The sequence below is a fragment of the Desmodus rotundus genome, chromosome 6, assembly GCF_022682495.2.
Source record: "Desmodus rotundus isolate HL8 chromosome 6, HLdesRot8A.1, whole genome shotgun sequence".
NCBI lineage: Eukaryota > Metazoa > Chordata > Mammalia > Chiroptera > Phyllostomidae > Desmodus > Desmodus rotundus.
Window position 1 is genome coordinate 12,878,752 of NC_071392.1, and position 13,887 is coordinate 12,892,638.

A 13,887-nucleotide genomic window follows, 5' to 3' on the forward strand; every position below is an offset into this window, starting at 1 on the left:
CAAACAAAAGCAGAAAATTGTATTGAAATTGTTTCCTCCATTGAAAAGATGCTGCTTTGTACTCATAGGTTGCCACCTAAGTAACTGAAATATTGAGAGGAAAATTATTTAGAAACAGAGTAAGATTTTATTTTGTTATTTTTGTCTTAAAATTTTAGAGGCCTTTTGTGAAAAGGGATGTTCCTTTACAGCTGAAACACAGAAAACCTTATTTGTACCACAATAGCTCCATAATGATGAATCCTTAAGGCAACAAAATATACATATTTTGTTCAAAACAACATTCAATTTACTATTGGATATAATGGTAATTGTGGCCAGGCCAAATAAATTTGTTTAAATTCTTAATGGCCATAAAGGAGATTTTAAGGTCATTTCATATCACTCGTTTGTATTTAGTTATTCAACAAAATGTGAACTAGGCTTGAAAAGCTCCTGCATGATATTTAATATCTTAAGGGACCTAACTATTTAAAGGTAAACATTTCTGTTTTTCCTTAGTAATTTTTAAAACTTGAAATTTCCACTAGAATTTCAATTACTTTCTTCCAAGTGAGACTGTAAAAGAAGTCCTAGGTAACAGGTTGTTGACTTTCCTGGTTGACACCTTTGGGTTCTATATAAAATCAGTTCCCAGACTCAACACATAAACCTGCTTTAAAGATGAACAGTTTACACCTTCAGAATCTTTAGCCAGGAAAATGCAGTTTTGATGCACATAAATCATAAAACACCCAGGGTTAGCATTCTTTAAATTTAAGTTACATTAAAAAAACAGTTTTAAATATATACCTATTCTATTTAGTTTAATTACATAAGTAATTATTTTCTTTTCCTAAAAAAAACTTTATAAAACTATGCCAAAGAAAAAGAAGAGACTTGAACAAAGCCAGAAAGCCATTGGAGGCTGAAGCTCATCTAAATATCGCAGCTGCTGGATATCAGCTTTAACAGTGCTTAGGTACCAAAACCACCAAACCAAGGCTAAAAGCCTCAAATGTGTATAACCAGAGTGAATAGGAACACAAGTTTTACCCAACTTCATTAAAAATTGCCCATCATTCAAAAACACACTGAATTTAGGTCTAAGTTAGAAGAAAAACATTCTCATGTAAAATAAGTGATCCAACAAACTAAAGTTGATTTTGTTTTCATGTTTAATGTGAAAATGGTGAGCTCATGAGGTTTACAATACCACAGTATTAGGCATCACTTAATATCCATTTTGATGGCTGTTACATCATTTAAAAGTAATATGACAATTGGTAGTATATATTACATGCTTTTCAAAACTGCTGAAAAACAGAAATAACGTGAATTCAAATACATATCGCCAAAGAGCTGGGGATCGCTCTTAAATGACGGGACGGTAAACTTTACATGTTGGCACGATAAAAAGAAATTGATAAACCTCTTTTTTTCTGTAGTAAAATAATGAGTGTTAGATGATAAAGTAACAAGATCCAATACATTAAGTCACAATATTTACAAAAGGTCAATAATGTTTTACACCAAACAAAAAAAACAAAAACAAAAAGGAGAAATTACAGAAATCATTCTTATTCTAATTTAATTTGTTTCTATATCTTCTTAGTTACAGACATTTCAAAGACTTCTTAATGATACAATAACTTTTAAATTCCTAATTCAAATGAAGTGAGGTAACATTTAATTATAGCAACAAGTTATCCCAGTTATCTAAAAATATCTTCCTGTTAGTTTCAGAGATGCTTTGCTCTGTTCAAAAGGAAAGAAACTTGGATGGTTATCTCAGGAAAATGCTGCTTCATCTGAAATTTGAAGTTCAATGTAGTTTAAGACATTTTCACTTTGGGCCATGAAAAAAATATTTTATTAAATTATATTAAATTATACCAATTCTCTGGCAGATACCTAAAAAGAAAAGGCTTTTTAAAAAATGAATAATTAATTCTGAAATTAACAAGTTGATATCCTTTTCTAAATTATTGGAATACTTATTGGTAAAATTAAATTTATTGATTTTATAAGATACTACTCTAACCTAAACATAAGTGACAAGTAACCACCACTGACAAAGTCATCTAGTGATAAGAAATTGCACATTTAGTCAGAAAATAAGTCATTAACCTGTAATTCTAATTACACAATGATAATGAAAACAAATGATTCATTTCCAGAAACCATGTGTTAAAGCTGATGTTGGACAATGAAACTGTATTTCTGAATCTACATATTGCAAATATCAGCAAAATTACTAGCACTATTTCTGTTTTGTCTAATGTGTAAACATTATTTTAATATGTCTTTATTCATAAGATACCTTTCCCATCTACGTGTGAAACAGGATACTGGAAAAGTTAAATGCTCTTAAAATATTTCAGTCAAACATCCACAAGCAAAGTGTTTCCTGGTGCAGGGGAGGTACCCACCAAGCATCAGCCACATGTCTGGACGAGGCAGTCTGATCTAGGCTGTCAGTCTTCCTCGTGGTTAAGCTCACGCACGCTGTGTTCACGGTCACACTGCCCCACTGATGCAAGAAGGACTCCTCTACCTGCATTTTAAATGCTATCTATTTACCTGTCTTTCCAAATCCAAAGAACCCACTAAGTTTTTTTGAGCGTATAAATCATTTCATTTGAGGACAGGTTCTTGTTTTACCAATGATGTGTGCCTTTAAAAGAAGAGTGTTGCGATCACAGGCTTTTAGCTTTCTACGGAAGCTTGGCCAAAATAAGACAACATAAAAACAGCACTAATAAACAACCCAACGTCTCGAAGAATTTAAATACCTTATATCAAGACAGTGAGCTTTAGGTAAGAACATATCATCAGCGAGCTTTCTTCTCTATGACTGGACATAATTTGCTATTCCTAAGATGGTCACATTAGAATTCTTGTTCAGGGTTCCTGCGGAGCTGTGCTCATTTTACACCCCCGTGAACTGCTGTCATCGCTACTCTGTCCAAACCCGGAGGATGAACTGGAAAAGAAGAGAGGGGGAAAATAATAAAAAGAGGAAATTGGTTTTCACAACACACTCAAAGCCTGAGTAACAGAGGAGAACTTTAATTATCTCCAGTCACAAAGAGAGACAGGAAATTTGGACTTTTAATTAGCCATTTGGAGTGCAGTTGGATATTTTTTTAGCTAGATAATTTAAACGCGAATAATTCAAGTCTGACTAAATGAAAGTCACATAATCAGAATGCAGATAATTGAATTTCTACTGCATTCATTAATTCAGTGTGGAGGTGTGTGTGAAGACTACTATGATGAGCTGTCACAACTCAATAAAATCTCAGTCAATTAATTTTTTCATTATCTTAGTATAACATCAACAAGAAAGGGAAGTGTGTGGAGCTGTCCGCACGCAGGCGTGGGTGTGCTACGTGTGGCAGAAGTACACACACACTCCATGGAAATGCAAGGAAATACCTTTCTGAATCATAATCTATATCGTTTTCTTTCTTTCCTTCTTCATTTTCTTCAGGGAAGCGCCTGTTCGTCAAGGCAAACTTGTGAATCGCTTCCTCTACGGAGTATTTAGTCTGCCCAGAGACGCACGCCTCAATGTCCTCTGCATTCAGGTGGCTTTGCAAGAAGAGGTGAAGTCTGCTGTCTGAAAGCAGGAGCGCGTTGTGTAGGACCCTATATAAGGGGGGAAAGGGGAAATAATCAGTGGACAGGGACGGACAACCACAGGGCAGGAGAGAGAGGAACATTAGAAAGGTGCCTCTGAAGCCACTTCTCCACTATGGCAAACTCTGCATCCATTCTGGACTCTGCCTATTAAAGGGATGAAAGCATATGTTAACTTTTATTCAATTATTTGGAAATTTAGGTGAGTAAAAACATGAAGCTAATAGTTAAGAACATCTGTTAAAAGAATAACTTCAAGGACATTTCTTCAATTTAACCATCTGTTGTGGCCATGTGGATTAATTATGGAGATATTTTGCTTGTGTAGTCATAGAAATGTATTCCACTTAAAAAAAAATTTACTGCCAACCAGCATGTCAGTTCTGTGATCTTTATGGGCTAGGCTGTCAGGAAACATCAAAACTTTCAACTACTATTAAAGTTCTGTTAAAAAGTCATCTTTTTATGGAAAAAAAAGACTTTACTGCTATGCTTGTACAAGTTTACAAGGGCTCAGTTGAGAGGTGGCTTTTTTTTTTTTTTGAACACCTAAGATTGACTGGAAATTTCTCCACAGTGTACAGATTTCAACTAGTGCCTCAGAACCACAGGGAGGAATAAAAGCTAACCTGTAGCAAAATCTATACATGCTCAAACTCCTATTATCAGTGAACCTGTTTTTTCCTGAGAAAGTACAGCCTTCTATTTAAATAAAAACTGTTTTTATCTTTTTAGCAAAGACTTTTAAGTATGCTAATCTTGTCCCTATTAATAATGACATAGTGACAAGATACGAAAAGCAGTTGTAGGATACAAAACTAAAATACTAAAACCCAAGTATAATTTTGTCCGACATGGGATTTTTTATGGAGAGAGCTATGAAAAATAGGTTACATATTTAAGACTACATGGGCCTTACTTTCTACTCCACATTTTTAAATAAGTAACCAGGAAAGTTCATCTCTTTTGGCCACTCATATTTAATTTACTTAAAACCCAAGGTTATTAAAATATTTCCTTCCCTTCAAAATGAAACAGATTTATTTTTTCAAGATGGCAAACGTCTAAGAAAGCACAGTATCCACACTAAAATCTAGCTGTGCCCTTGGCTGCAATAGGCTTACAAACATAGTTTAAGAAAATATTCTTTCCCAGCCTACAAAAAGAAAAAGTAAAACCTTTGTGCTTTTTAAAAGGCAAAGTCTCAAGCAAAGCAGCTAAATACTTCCTCCCCCTCCGTGTCGTCTGCCCTGGGTTCTCCCAGAAAAGGGCCATAATTACATGATAAAGAGTACTTTGCCAAATACAAGTAGTAAAGTAGCAAATTCCTCTCTCTTCCTACTCTTCGAGATTTATTTTCTACATTTACCGATGTTTACCACTCTTGTTTTAAATACTTCACATCCAGAGGAGATTTACACGGCAATGGCCCGTTAATATTAACTTGCACGCGCTGTGAAGTTTGTACAGAGTGCTTCCTGCCAGCGACGGGACAAGCAACGGCTCATAGGATTATACTTACTGCTTTGTTTCTGGTGGAAATGTGTTTTATTTTCTTTATAAAATAATGGGTAATCTTTAAAATTGATTTTAGATGGTTCAAGGCATTACACCACAAAAGTAATGAGCACTAATGCCAATGATATTGGACACAAATTCATTTTAGCTTTATTTCATGTCTAAAGCAATTCTAGTGAGCCTTGAACTGCTCACGCGCTGTTATTAACTTGCTAGTAACCTAACACATGGGTACAGCAAACAAAAGTGATCAGAGCCCAGGTTGATCGGGACCTCAAGGCTACTGTCTTTTTTCTTGAGCTATAATTCAATTTCCAATTTTACTGTACATTAGACTCATTTCCCAGTGTTTTCTTTTCTGCGTAATACTGCCATCTGGAGGACACACAGGTGAAAAGCAAGAGGGAACCGGGCACACCCAGCTCTCAGTTCTGAAGTAGGAGGAGGATGTGGCGGGGGTGGGAACCTCTGACCACCCACACAGGCCACAAGTTCAAAAACAGTACATCTGCTATGCACCCTCCTGGGTTTTTCAATTCTTTCAGTCTGGCTGGCCAAATTTATGCCACTATGCTCCACGGGTATGAGTTTTAAGTAAACAAAAATAATTTTTAATGTGTTTATGATTTTTATTTTTACTCAGATATTTCATTCCAGAATTAAGAATACAAAATTTTGAGAGGGATTTCCCTCCTGCTTCAGTGAGCATAACTAAACTATTTCACTTAAAGTTGTATCTGGTTTAATACATGTCAGAGAGCGTTGCTGCATTTGTATCACCATATTAAATCTTTTTGCCCTAGTCATATTTGCACCACAGTTTCCACAAACAAATCTAATAGCAGTAAAGTAAACCAACTTCAAACTGAATATAAAGAGTACTTTGTAAAACAGTCAATAAAATGTCATCATTATAAGCCTCCATAAAAATAAGTGTATACAATTTTCAAGCCTTTATAAAAGGAACCAAAAAATAGCCTCTAGAATTTTAAAGGAATCTGTGAAAAGCTATTTAAAACATGAGTCAGAAGTTATTCCTTTTCCCATAACAACTTTAAACAAAGCAAAACCTGTTTTCCCTTGAATTGGATACAGTCAAAAATCTGGTTTTCCTCAACATGATTTTATTAGGTGTATTATATATTGGTTCAGTTGAGAACAATACAGAGCTATGCAAAAACATTCAATCCTAACTAAGGATGCCCTGGGTCTGCTGAACCCAATGTAGTAACACATATACACATTTGCATCACATGTGGGAGGTTAGCAGTCTGATGTAGGCAAAACGAATTTAATTCAGCCTGTTTATCTCTTAACCATGAGAAAAAAACACAACCTACAAATCTTCCCTGAAGACATTCATGAATTGTGCTGTGGCGCCCTCTATTGAACACAAAGACATAAAAAGAGTGTGTGTGTGTGTGTGTGTGTGTGTGTGTGTGTGTGTGTGTGAGAGAGAGAGAGAGAGAGAGAGAGAGAGAGAGAGAGAGAGAGGGAGAGAGAATCTAGTGTTTCTAGGGCACCCTTTGGTGAAAGACTGTAACATTGTAACATTCCTTCAGTTTTGAAGGAATACAAAACTGTAATACAAAAGCCTACTTTGTAAGGGACACAGAGTTATATTAATGGGATGAATTCAGTAAAGGAGAGCTGGCTCCCATTTGTGATTATCAATCAAACGTAAAAAATTAGTAGGAAGGCCATTTTCACAGTTAGAGTCTATTAACAGAGTTTATCATTTTAGTCTATAACTTTCCTTTTCCATAGCTACAAGAAGTGACTTACAATTTATTAGACGGGGAAGAAAAATCCAAAAGGGCGATTATAACCAAAATTGAGGAAAAATGAATACATTTGAAATATCTCACAATCATACTGACCAAATTTAACTTGCACTTAAGAGTTCTGCTCATTGTAAACTTGCCATTTCCTGGGATTAATATAGTGCCTCCACCTTTCCTGTAATCTCCTTGTCTATAAAATTGAGATCATACCCAGCTCCTAATATCACTGTAGGTACCGAGATAAAATGTGTAAAAAGCTACACATATAGCAAGTGTTCAATACATGGTATAAATTATTTTTTTGGCACCTAGTGAAAGAAACAACTTTCTAATTCCTCTATGAAGACTGACCTGGATGTGTACTTTGCTATTAAACATATATTATTTCACAAATGACCTTAAAATGAAAAAAAAAAACCCTGTTATATACACACATATGCCCAGAATTAGCAGCATTTCAGTTTTGAAGTGTTTTGTAAGTGCCCTTGGTTCATAACTTCAAAACTTACATAAAGACCAGATTTTTTTAAACACATGCTAAAAATCTATCACACAAGCATATTTCATATTTAATACTGTGGTGTCTTCCCTTTCAAGTTCCTAAAGTGTCCTACAAACAAACAAGGCACAGGCTGTTGATGGTGGCCTTACGTAAAAGGTAACCAATGAAACCTCAGAGGGTGTCAAGCTGGGGACAGGACACAGTGCCAAACTGGACATCACGTCCTGTTTCCCAAAGTGCGCTCAGGCTGAGAGACACCAGGGGCACCGAAGTCATGGAAGGTTGTCACTTCTACACCACAGGAAGGTGGGGAGGGGCAGGAGGGGCCACAGCATCCCGGTCATTTAGGTCAGGCCTGAATCCAGCCACATGGTATTAGACTCCTTGCTTCCCTCAGGTTCAAACCACAGAGAAGCATCACCGGCTTGGAGACTCTTGTTCACACAGCACAGCTGACCAAACAGCATCACAAGAGAACTTGGTGTCTGTTCTATGACTTGATTTCTGGTTGGTAGTCCAGATCCAATGCTAATGACTCTAGCCATCCCTGATACACATTTAGTGCTTCCCCACTAGACCAGAAGCTACAAAAGGAAAGGATTTGTGTTCATTTTGTGCAGTCCTGTATCCCCGGTACCCAGCCCGGCCCAAAGTAGTCACCTAAAAAACAGTTTTTCCCCCAATGCATCACTTTTGCGACACACCCACCCAGTGAGGTCGGCAATGCATGGGTAACATTATTGCACTCTTTGTAGCAAACCAAGGCTCAAAGGAATTCAGTGACTTTCCCATGGTCATGTAGCCAGAAAACCATCAGGAGCCAAGATTCATGAGAGACCAGGAGCCCGGCTCCTCCAGCTCCTGACCCAAGGCACTTTTCACTATGACGTCTGCATTGAATTCAGTCAGCAAGCAGCCAAACGATACAGGATGCAAAAATAACCGAGTGTAAGCAGAACTCCACTGCAGCCAAATGACACTCACTGAAGTCATTAATTCAGTAGGATCAACCACAAGGAAAGGTCATGTTCAAAACAATGAAGCGGCCCTGGCTGGTGTGGCTCAGTGAATTCAGCACTGGACTGTGAAGCAAAGGGTCGCTGGTTGATTCCCAGTCAGGGCACATGCCTGGGTTTCGGGCCTGGTCCCCAGAAGGGGGCATGTGAGAGGCAACCACATATTGATGCTTCTCTCTTTCTCCCTCCCTTCCCCTCTCTCTAAAAATAAATAAATAAAATCTTTTTAAAAATACAGCGACGTGATTCCTGGTTTAAAAAGAAGAAAACCCACATGCCCTGCGATTAACTAGCAACATAAATATAGAGACATATGCCATCCTTTGACCTCACAGAAGGCAGCCTCTCTAGAGAAGACAAGCGGCTCCCCAGTGCTGATGGGGACCGTGGGGTTTGGCTGTCCCCGCCCAGGCCTCACTGTCAATGGGCGGTCTGCAACTTCTCCAAGCAGCATAGGGAGCGACAGGCCACTCTGCAAACTTGGACTGCAGGGACCATGTCTTAAGGGAGAGGCTATCCGCCACCTGGGTCTCATACAGTGAACAAGTAAGATGGGAGCTGTCCCCAGAGAAAGGGCAGAAAAACTGGACCCGATCTCAGATCTTTGTTCTGTCAGGCGCGTGATGCTCAGAAGAATCCCTCTGAAATGCTTCCCCAGGACCTGGCTCAGGTACTCGGTCTCATAGTCTCGTGTCATTTTTATTTCTCTGGCTTCTTATTCTTTTCCAGGCCTCCCTCATTTTATAATCTTGGGTGTTTCTACATGTCTCCATGACCCCTTCAAAGGAAAGGCAGCCTAACAATCTAATAGAAATAAATACTAATATCCATGTGCATACTTAATAACCGAACCCTTTATGAATGAGCCACATGGAGAGAAGGCAGTATGCGAGGGCGGATGCAAGAAAAACAGGAGTTGTCTTCTGGAGGGCGGGCCCCTTGTAGTACAGGCTTCCCCCACCAGTGAGTGTTCTCAGAACCCATCCGTGTCAGTGCACCCGCTGATGTTGTGAGAGGCTGCGTTCATCTTCAGTGAATTTTTTTTTGAAGACTCTTTCAATGCCTTTGCCCATTTCATGATGGGTGATTTACAAGCGCACCTGCCCACACCCTGCTGTGTTCAGTGTTTGACCAAAAATGGCATGACCCTCCCATGCCCACCCTCCCTATTCACCCGATCTTGCCCTGAGCGACCTTCTGTTTCCCCAGATGAAAAAAGTCCTCAAAGGAAAACATTTTGCTGATATTGAAGAGGTGAAACAAAAAACGGGAGAAGCACTAAAAAGTATCAAAATTAACGAGTTCAAAAACTGTTCTAAGCAGTGGGAAAATGTCTACATAGGTGTATTGTATCAAATGGAGAATACCTGGAAGATGACTGGCATTTAAACATGTTAGAATCTGGCATTTTAACAGTCTGGCATATAATATGTGGTATCCGAGTATTGGCCATTATTTGTTTGATGCATGAAATAGCTTTTCTACAAAGCTTTACATTCATTAATTCATTTAATCCTCTCAGCAATCTTATACAGCAGGTACTATTGTTAACTCCATTTTACAGATGGAAAAATACAGGCAAAGAGGAGGTAAAAGACATGCCCAAGCGCCCAGCTTATAAGTAGCAGAGCCAGGATTTGAACCCAGGCAATCTGGCCTCAGAGTCTGTGTGCAAACCAACGTGCTCTCCCGTGGGATGGGTATTCCAGCACTCCAGAGTGGAAAAAAGATTATAGTAGCGTGAATTTAAATCGCCTTAACTATAGTAGCTCCCATCACCAAGTAATCCAGAGTTAATAACCCACTGAGACTATCAAACACCAATAAATACTCCCTTATAAATATTCCCTCCGAAGAGTAGAGTTAAACTATTCATTTGGAGGAGCCAGAAGGGTATTAGCCGTCCACTTGCAGAGCTGATTTTCATCTGTCAATCCTAACTGCTGTAAATAACGATGGTTGTTAAGAAGTGCCTTTTTAATAAGGTACATCTGTCTCCTGGCAAATTTTAGTTTTGTCAGCTAAACTTCCAAGTAATTTGGCTCTGCTTTACAGCTTAAGGGACCACGTATTTATTATCTGGCTCAATTAGTTCACTGTTTTCTTTCGGCAAGATTTGGTCCGGAATATGCACCATCAGATGTGAGCCACAAGGTGGAGCTCTAATACAGGAAATGAACGAGTGAGCGCGGCTCCAGCGCCGATCACCGGCATTCCAGAAAGGGCACTGTCCTCCCCACCTGATCACTGGACACCCAACTCTTGCAAACCACTTTTCTCGCACTTCCTGTGGGGCCACCCGAGTTTCTGCACACTTACTTTCTGAGGAAATCTTCCAGACCCTGACGCCGTTGATCCACATGCTGGCGATTGTTCATATTGAAAAACAGGTTTTTAGATGGAAGTTCTGGCAGTTGCCTTGTGAAGAAAAAAAAAATTATAATCATCAAATTAAGGTGGTTTAGTTCCAGAAATCTCTCAAAGTAGAAGCAAAGTATGCATGATAATTATCGCACAGTAATTATTTATTACATTGTAGTCGTATAATAAGGATAAGAGAATGGTAACTTAGAGAAAACCCCATTTTTAAACATTTTTGAGGACTCTCATGGTTAATGCCCATAAAATTGGTGGAATTCAAGTGATAAATTTTGAATTCCAATGCCATAGCCACAAAACTAACTAAAACTATATTTACAATCAAGAATGTCTATTAAATCCTTCATAGTTTATAAAATTATGCATGTCAAATTTCTAAATATTGAATACAATAATAAAGTCTCCTCGATATACTCTTTAAGTCACTTACACCAGCAGGGCGTTACTTTGGAGTCTCTGCCTCAGCCACACGAACTCTCTGTATCTTCTTCGTACACAAGATGTTTTCATTGTAAAACACATGCTATTGGTCTGTTCAGAAGAAAGAAAAACACAAGCCTCACTTGAGGAAAAAAATGCCCTTTTGTTACTTCTATAACTCACTATATAACCCCCCCACACACAACTTTGTTTAAATAGGATTTTTAAAAACAAAAATACATTTGCATTTAAACCATAAATGAGCGGTGTTGGCCTGAGGCAGGCCAGTCATTCTGAGTCCCAAAGTAGCTCCCGATCACCTCCAGCACCGCCTTCAAAGGAGAATCAGAAAAATTAAACCCTGAAGCATAAATGACCCATCAGCACTCAGGGTCATCCACTGCATTTCAACACCTTCCCTCTGTCCATGTAGCTGGAAAAGCCTTTGGGGACTAGAGACACCTTCTCCTGGTCCTTGACGTGACATCACAGAAGCCATCATGTCCCTGAAACGGCCATCACTACAGATCGCCGGGAATCCTGAAATCACTGAAACCAGAGAACAGCATTTCCCTTCTCACTAGACGTGACCTGAGTTAGAAAGGGGTCAGATGCTCAGGACAAACACCCTCACGGGTGTCCTAAATTCCAGTCCTGGCTCTGCTATGGGGCAAGTCACTTGCACTCCAGTTTCCTGATTGATAAAACGGATGAAATGGTGTATACCTATTTCAGTGTGTGCGGACTGATAGCAAGCAGTAGGCAAATGTCATTTATTAACATTATTATTAGTTACTAGATGTTGGTTTCCTTCCAGCTACCCTAAGGCAGACATGGAAAAAGCCACCTACAGAGTCCCCATCCTCAGCAAAATGACAATGTTTCTCCTTTGGGTAAACACTGGACTGGCAAATACGTGTGTTTCTTGTGTGGCTAACACAAGAGATGGACAAATATTTGTTGATTTTGGAAGAAGATCCTCCATGCTCTATACTTATTTCAAATTTCTATTTTATAATCTTTAATTACCAAATGAGAAAATTTTTGCCATATTCTACCATTTAATAAGCACCCAGCAGTTGTTTTCCTTAAGAAATGTGATTAGTTCTTAAACTGTCCCCAGGAAATGTAAGACAGAGTTCCTGGTATTTCTCAGAAAACCCTGGATGCGGAGAGGTTAAATTAAGAGACCTGCCCCCACAGCAGCAATTGGTCTCCATCCTATCCAAGGTGCTGGGTGGGGTTTGTGGTACCACACTCCTCCGCCTGTGGATTTCAAAGCACGCCAGCGCCTCACTCTAATGTGACCCTTGGGCACTAGGAGAGCAGGCCGTTCACACCTGAATTAGTGCCCTAATGAGGCCTGGGCAGGCAGGTGTCCTCTCAGAGCTCCCTCCCCAGAGAGCATCAGGCCACTGTGGGACCCCGTCTCCTTGGGTACACACTGGGTCGATTCCAACACCCTTTCACTTCTCTGTTTAGGACCATGTGGAGGCCAAAACTGCAGGTCTCGCTGGCACCTGTGCCAGACAAAGGTCCACCTACCCGTAAGTCCTTCTTTGCAAAGCAAGTTTAGGGAGTATAGATGACAGACTATCTACTCTACAGTCCACTAGTTTAAAATTCCAAGTAAATAAGATTTCAGAGTTGCCTGATATCATTTCCCTTGAGATTAATTTAAATAGGTTAAACAATGGCTTCTCCACCTGCAAAGCTCTTTGGTTACAGCATCTAAGGGAGGCTGACTGTGACTCTCCAGTCCCCCCACTGATGCTTAATTGTTCAACAGGTAGAAGCCGCTTCAGGATCAGACTATCCTGAAATCACTAATTTATCAAGTTCCTCTAAATAGATTTGCTTGTGTCTGCTATCTGTCAAGCCAAGCTGTACTCATTATCAACTTACTAGCATGTCTGAGAAACACCACCAAATAATATTCGTGGAATCCACCGTTTCTGGTGTGAGATGGATGGACATTTCTGAATTCATATCATGCAACTCATGTAGCAGAGAAAAATCTATGCTTTCATTAATTCCCGGAGGATAAGCAAATTCCATGCCTACCATAAAGCATAAGGACCTACACATTTTTTAGAGAAAGTTAAAAGGCCACTAGAGAATTTAATTTCATTGTCAAAGGCATAATCATATACATTTGTGTTAAAATTTGCCACACAGAATTTGTATCTGGCGTGACTTTATGAGTAAAACCAAACCAAAATCAAAATACAAAGTACACCCTGGCAATGGCCTTCAACACAATCATCGAAAAAGCAGCTCTGAGTTTTCAGGTTGTTTATTTTCTAAGTTGGAGAGCCTTGGGAGGGAAAAAGAAAAGTTTTATAGCTAGTGATGGCATGTGCGATCTACCAACGTAGCTCCGTATCATGGGAAAATTAAAGGCAGCTAAATTTTACCTGGCTTGTGCTGTGCAGTCACAGAGAAAACCTGGGCCTGTTGCTATGTCCCCCCCAAAAAATCAGAGGGGGAAAGTGACTATATTCATGATCAGGGCCCTAAAGCTCTAACACGTGGGTCAGATCCACCTTGCCACTTGTCTTCACAAATAAAGTTTTATTGGAACACAACTACACGCATTCATTTCTGTCTTGTTTACAGCTGCTCTCACCCTACGAGAGCAGAA

At 39.1% G+C, this 13,887-nt stretch overlaps 1 protein-coding gene across 4 annotated transcripts in view; it reads right to left on the reverse strand.

Annotated features, from left to right (window-relative positions):
* Positions 1-1,139: 1,139 nt before the first annotated feature.
* SNX10 (sorting nexin 10) overlaps positions 1,140-13,887 on the reverse strand; it is a 53,574-nt gene continuing 40,826 nt past the window's right edge. For all 4 annotated transcript variants that reach the window (XM_053927242.2, XM_053927241.2, XM_053927243.1 and 1 more), the window contains 4 exons: positions 11,254-11,354; positions 10,764-10,862; positions 3,421-3,633; positions 1,140-2,965 (listed from right to left, as the gene is read on the reverse strand). In XM_053927242.2, the coding sequence (XP_053783217.1) occupies positions 2,884-2,965; positions 3,421-3,633; positions 10,764-10,862; positions 11,254-11,354 (495 nt within the window). In that variant the 3' untranslated portion in view covers positions 1,140-2,883. The remainder of the gene's footprint in view (positions 2,966-3,420; positions 3,634-10,763; positions 10,863-11,253; positions 11,355-13,887) is intronic.